Consider the following 6,684-nt stretch of genomic DNA (forward strand, 5'->3'; position numbering starts at 1 on the left):
CGTGTGCTGCCCCCTAGTGGCCAGAAGTGAATGAATGCAGCTTTAATAGTAACATTAAACTCGGACACATGCAGTTTCTCACGCTGCAAGAACAACAACAACATCCACATTTGAAAAGAAGGAGCTCAAGGTGGACTAGTTTAATACACTCTCATAGTGTGTGAGAGTGTGTGTGTGTGTGTGTGTGTGTGTGTGTGTGTGTGTGTGTGTGAGGTTTCATGGCCTCACCTGACGCCTACAACAACATGGCTGAAAGTGTTTACGGCGGATCCTTTTACCCGCTGCAGCCAACACTTACCTGCAGGTGAAATGAAGTTACCTGAGAGTTTCACTGAACTCTGAATGACCCCCGCACACACACACACACACACACACACACACACACACACACACACACACACACAGGGGACAGTGACAGGTGAGAGGACAGGTTGGTGTCTGCCTGATAACGAGCGGGACAGGTTTCACTGTAAAGACGTTTCCTGACGTCTCCGACATGTTAACGTCACGGGACAAACGGAAACGACACAAACTGATTTGGGGTCGTTCAAGGCTTCTGAAACCCGGCTGACACCAGAGCAGTTTAGAGACATAAAACTGTTTCCAGCACTTAAAGAAGGATTTAATGATTTATAAACGAGTACTTTAACTACGTTTTGCAGAAGCTTGTAGTTCACCTTCATTATTATTTGTAGTTCCTTTACTTTATTACTTTTTTGCTATTTTTTGTGTAGTAACTAGTAACTAAAACTATTTCAGGACATAAAAGTAATATTATAATATGTTCTAAAAAATAATGTTATAGTATATTATAAAAAAGTCATAGTTGTTATATGTTATAAAAATAATAATATGTTATAAAAAATATATATTATATACAAAAAAGTTTATAATATTTTTTATCATTATATTTTTAATATTATACATTTTTTTATAATATATTGTAGAAAAGTAATATAATACAATATAAAAGTAATATTATAATATAATATAAAAGTAATATTATAATATAATATAAAAGTCATATTATAATATAATATAAAAGTCATATTATAATATAAAAGTCATAATATAATATAATATAAAAGTCATATAATATAAAAGTCATATATAATATAATATAAAAGTCATATTATAATATAAAAGTCATAATATAATATAAAAGTCATATTATAATATAAAAGTCATAATATAATATAATATAAAGTCATAATATAATATAAAAGTCATAATATAATATAATATAAAAGTCATAATATAATATAAAAGTCATAATATAATATAAAAGTCATATTATAATATAATATAAAACAGAGAAACAGTGTTTTGTAGTCTTTCAGCCGTCACGCCGCAGAGTGTTTGAGGTTCTGCAGACTTTCATGTTGGTTCGTGTGAAAATAAATCACAAACAGATGAGCAGGTTTCATGAGGCGGTGGGTTCGGGGGTCCGAGGCTGCAGCAGAGTATGAATGAAACTTCAGTGACGGCAACAACTGGACGACTTCTTCTGCAGCTCGATGACGAACATTCAGACCTGAAACATCCGTTTATCTGAGGCCTCAACTCAGCGGGGAACGCCACAGTGTAGAAATACATGTTATATATATATATATATATATATATATATATATATATATATATATATATATATATATATATATATATATATATATGTTAAGTATTAGCATTAAAATATACTTAAAATACCAAAAGTGAAAGTACTCATTATGATAATATTTGAAACTAGTAATTTAAGAATTAAAATAAATTCAGTGGAGTAAAAAGTACAAATAATTGATTTGCAAATTTGGATTATGCAGAATAAAATGTAAATCCTCAAGTTATTACTCTGACAGTAAATGAACTGGAAACTAATAAACTATTCTCTAGAATATCACTGTACGCTGGAGCGTTTAAGATTCAGGTTGCACAGGTACCAAGAACCCAAAACCAGAACAAACAGAACCAGAGCAGAAGTGTAGTAGAAGTAGTAACATACTGTAGTGTGCACGCGGCCTCACACTGCCCCCTGCTGGAGGGAAGGAGCAGTGCAGCTGTAATCCCTCAGCAGTTTTTAATCCAGAGAAACTGCAAAATGTACTGTAAAAATACTGCATTAAACATGTTTCTTATGCAAGTATAATTAGTAAAAATATACTTTAATAATTAGTCAAATGTCCCGTTATACTATTATATATTATATCATTAGATTATTCCTCGTGCATTAAAGTAAAAGCAGGATGTTACTGTTGTAGTTGGTGGAGCTCATTTTGAAATATTAACTATTAATTATTTTCATCATGGATTAAACTGCTGATTATTTCCTCCATTATTCGATTGTTTGCTTTGTAAAAATAGTTAAAATATTCAACGTTATTACTGTTATTAACATTATTAAAGCAGCAAATCTTCACATTTGTGAAGCTGGAAATCTTTTTTACATGAAAAATGACTAAAACCATCAAAATAGTTTCTAATCTATTTTCTGTCAAACTAATTGTTTGTGTGCTCGTATAAACTGTTAAGAAGTTTAAATAAGAAATCAAATTCTATAAAACCTTCATGTTTTGTGTGTAAAAACCTTCATTTGTAAAGCCGTCAGTACAAAGTATAATATTATAGATGATAGATTATAAATGTGTACTTAAGTGCTTGAGTAAATGTACTTCGATGTTTTTGGCAGTAGTGGAATGCATCTCAATTCTTCGAGAAACATTAAATGCAGTCGTTAGAACGACTCTGCAGCCGAGACGTGTGACGTGTATGAAAGAGACTCCGTCCACAGCGTCGGTAACAACTTTCAAACAGTTTATTTCTCATTTTTCCATGTATGAAGTTTCAGTGATGCAGCAAAGATGAAAACAGGAGTGAAACTCTACGACTGATCCACGTGGCCTCCATCACAAACATCCCTTTAAACCAACAGCAGACATTTCAGCACCGACTTCAAATTAAACAAGCAGGACACCAACTGTTGAAAACAAAAAAAACAAAAGTGAAGAAAACAAAAATCGGGTTTTATCCCCAAAACTGAGCGAGTGGCAGGCGACTAAAAAACATTTAAGATTAGTTCTTTTTTTTTTCCATGTTTAAACCTTTATTGGCAACATCAACGTGCTTGAAATGTTCATGTTTAATTCATCACCATTATTTATATGTAAACAACACGGTCTCACTGAATTTCATGAAATGAGCCAAAACTCTGAAATGCAAAATTAATGAAATACACAAATGTTAAGATTACTTATCCTCACCATGAAGTACATCATCTGGTAATAACACCACTTCCACACGCTTAAAATATGAAACTATTACAGTTAAATAAACAGTTTTAAGGGTTAAAATTCTATTGAAGCTATTTTTCATGATCTAACTATCGAACATGCACCAAAAACCGTAATGTTTATTGTATAACTGTATAAAAATTCAAATATGCAAGTGGTCAAACCAGTAATACATATACTAGCATGCACAGAAGAGATTATTTGCATTCGCAAGACATTTCACTCATTTCATTAAATTTTGAGACCAGCTTTGAAAAAAGACCTTTAATAAAGCTTTAAAGAGCTTTTAATAAAATCTGATCTACATGCAAAGAGCGACGGGCAGAGAAGAAGAAGAAGAAGAAGAAGAAGAAGAAGAAGAAGAAGAAGAGATCAGATCACACGTCATGCAAACACATCACAAGTCTTTCGTTTCAGGTAGAAAAGTCTTTTTGCAGAGCGTCAGTAAATAAGCCGGCAGTGGACTAAATACTGAGTGCAGCAGGTTTTAACGGTTAAACGGCCATTTTGTTGTTTTCCTCCTCAGCTTCGCTTCTTCCCAAAGAAAGTTGGAGTATAAAGATGTGAAAGTCCAAACGCACAGATTCAGTTCACTACTACAGAACATTTCTGTTTCCAAAATCATTTACAGTCTTGTTTCTGCTCATCCTGCCGAAGGTGTAAAAACACAACGAGTGTGAACTTTGTTTTTGTACAGACTTATTCCAAACTAAAAGTCTGAATGAGTCTTTCCAACGCGCAGCCGCCCCGCACGTTCTTCAACCAGCGGTGGCTTCACACGTTCGAAGTTTTCAGAAACATGAAACTACTCGATGAGATTTTCTGCACGTTTAATATTTTCCTTTTTCTTTAAACGTGCAGAAAATATAAAACCGTCGACGAGCTTTTCTTTCCCGATCTCCGATGTTATTCCACAAAGCTGAGAGTTTCAGGTGTATCGGTAAATCTACAGACGTGCGTGTGAAGTAGTGTTCACAGATTTCTCTCCAACGTCAACAGTCGGAGCAGAATCGTCTCGTCGAAGGTTTCCTAATTACAGGTTATTAAATGTTCACGTCTCTAAGTCGTTGTTCCGACTCGGCGCTTAATAACGCAAAAGCAAAACGTGTGGACGCCAAAGTCCTTCGTTTGAAAACATGTAGTGCCCAATCTCCCTCATCGTTTGACACGATGTCGCCGAACACGACTGTAAAATGAAGCTGTTTACGTGAAGCGGCGCTGCAGTCACTAAATGTTTCCAATAACTCAACGACAGCTCCAAAACAAAAGACACTCATTTTTTTGGATTTTTTTTTACCTGCATGTCAATAAATTCTTGTTGGCACTTCATGCTGTGTTTGTGTTGTTCTGAAATCAAGTAACATCACCGCTAACTACATCATCCACTAAAGTTTACGTTCTTTAAGATAGACTTCCTTTGATTCTCCAAAAAAAAAAAAAAAAAAAAAACAACTAAAACAATGACACCAAAATAAATATAAAAAACCCACATACCTTGAAAAAACCAGTAAAACATACAGAACACATACACACTCAAAGACACACACACACACACGCGCACACACACACACACACACTCCAGCTTTCGTCCACCAAACTGAAACCGTCGCTCTGCGTTAAAAAGCCGTCCGTCAGCTTTAGAAGTGCGACGAGTCACAGAGAGTTCCTGTTCGATAATACTTGGTGAAAGTTTGGCTTCAGAAGGCTTGGGGGGGGGGGGGGGGGGGGAGGGGGGGAGGGAGGGGGGGTGAGGAGGGGATTTTTCACAAAGAAAATACTTTCATTGAGCGTATTTGTTGGACGACGTCTTCAAGCAGATCTTCAGCAAATGGAGGAAGAAAAAAAACAAAGTTGTCAGACATCCACCACCATCTTTTTGTGAATGTCTAATCCACCCACGACCTGGAGGAGACAAGAGGGGGGGGGTCACTTTTTAAATTCTATTTCTTCACGTTTTTTCTCAAGACAGTCTGACAGAGTGACCGACAGTGTGTGTGAGCAAACCTGCACTAACCGCTGTCGTTAGCTACGTTAGCATCACGGCTAAACAAACGTCATCGCTTCACTGCAGACTGAAATATCTCAACAAACATTCTTTGAGATTAACTTTAGAACCGACATTCATGATCTCCTGAAGATGGATCCTCCAGACTTTAGTGATCCTCTGACTTTCCCTCTAGCGCCACCATGAGGCTGACGTTTCAACAACTACTGGAACTGTTCGACACTAAATGTGACACTCAAAACAAGTAACAAGTCACTCAAGTACTACACTTAATCTTAATCTACTCTCACCGGAGCCTCGTGTGCAAACAAACATGGAGTCTCTCTGGAGCTTTCTAACCTATAACTCTCTGAGTTACTGCGTCTCTCGTTTAAAATCACTTCCAAATGTTTAGTGAGACACGTTTTAGTTTGTGACACACAATAAAACTTCAGATTATCTCTAGGTGTAGTAGAGGACGCTGTGTTTCTGTTTCAGGCACACGGAAGATAAAAGAAGCACAAGAGGTGACGCACCGCACAGAACTCCTCGAAGGATATCCTGCCGTCGCCGTCTTTGTCTGCGTTGATGATGGTTTTGTCGACGATCTGTTGCAGCTGGGTGTCCTTCAGGTTGTTTCCAACCATCATCTTGAGGACCTGGAAGAGTTCCCCGTTGGATATGTAGCCGTCTTTGTCCATGTCGTAGATCCTGAAGGCAACTGAGGACGAAGAGGACGACACGGAGGAAGGACGTCAGCGTTTGTTTTATAAACAACGTGAGATACAACATGTTGGAATATCATTTAAAGGATGTGGAATATAGAAGTGTTCCTGTACTTGCACTGAGTGTTAGGGTTAAGAGAGTCGTGCATGTGTTCAGTGAGTCACGGTGAAATGTAAAGCACAACTTATAGAAAATGAGATTTAGTTTGTGTATGTAAGTCTGGAATCAGCTGTTGTATCGATGTTCGTCGTCTTTCCTTCAATAAAAAGGATAAACAGAGTTTTAAATAGTTTTAGCTCTAAAACAAGAAGAACTGCACGACAGAGGAGGATGCTGTTGAACTTGGATTTTAAGTTTGTTTTCCAGTTGATGAAAGTGTAGGAGACCCTGGATCATTACTGAACCACGACGGTGCGTTCAGGCTCTAAATGTTCAGTCTGTGTGTTTCTCTTCTCTGCAGTCGACTCAGTGTGAGACTGAAGGTTTGAACTGTGACGTGTCCGTCCAGAGTTCAGCTGATGCTCCCTGATGCAGCTCCAGCAGTGCTGACACTAGACTAACCTTTTATTGTGAAGGTTGAAGAACATGTTGATAAAGCAACACGTTGCCTGTTAGTTCCAGCTTGTTAGAGGCTTTACTGTGATCCTGACACTGAAACAGGAAGTAGTTCCTGTGTGAATGTTCAGCTTC

General features: G+C 37.0%; 1 protein-coding gene across 4 annotated transcripts in view; it reads right to left on the reverse strand.

Annotated features, from left to right (window-relative positions):
* Positions 1 to 2,787: 2,787 nt before the first annotated feature.
* Positions 2,788 to 6,684, reverse strand: part of ppp3r1b (protein phosphatase 3 (formerly 2B), regulatory s1ubunit B, alpha isoform, b) — a 37,679-nt gene continuing 33,782 nt past the window's right edge. For 2 of the 4 annotated variants that reach the window (XM_029428799.1, XM_029428808.1), the window contains one exon: positions 5,847 to 6,684. This exon is cut by the window's right edge and continues 131 nt beyond it. In XM_029428799.1, coding sequence (XP_029284659.1) covers positions 6,559 to 6,684 — 126 coding nt within the window. In that variant the 3' untranslated portion in view covers positions 5,847 to 6,558. Of the gene's footprint in view, positions 5,187 to 5,804 lie in introns of those variants that run through there. The other 2 variants (XM_029428816.1, XM_029428800.1) reach the window with 2 other exon arrangements.

The sequence above is a fragment of the Cottoperca gobio genome, chromosome 1, assembly GCF_900634415.1.
Source record: "Cottoperca gobio chromosome 1, fCotGob3.1, whole genome shotgun sequence".
Taxonomy (NCBI): domain Eukaryota; kingdom Metazoa; phylum Chordata; class Actinopteri; order Perciformes; family Bovichtidae; genus Cottoperca; species Cottoperca gobio.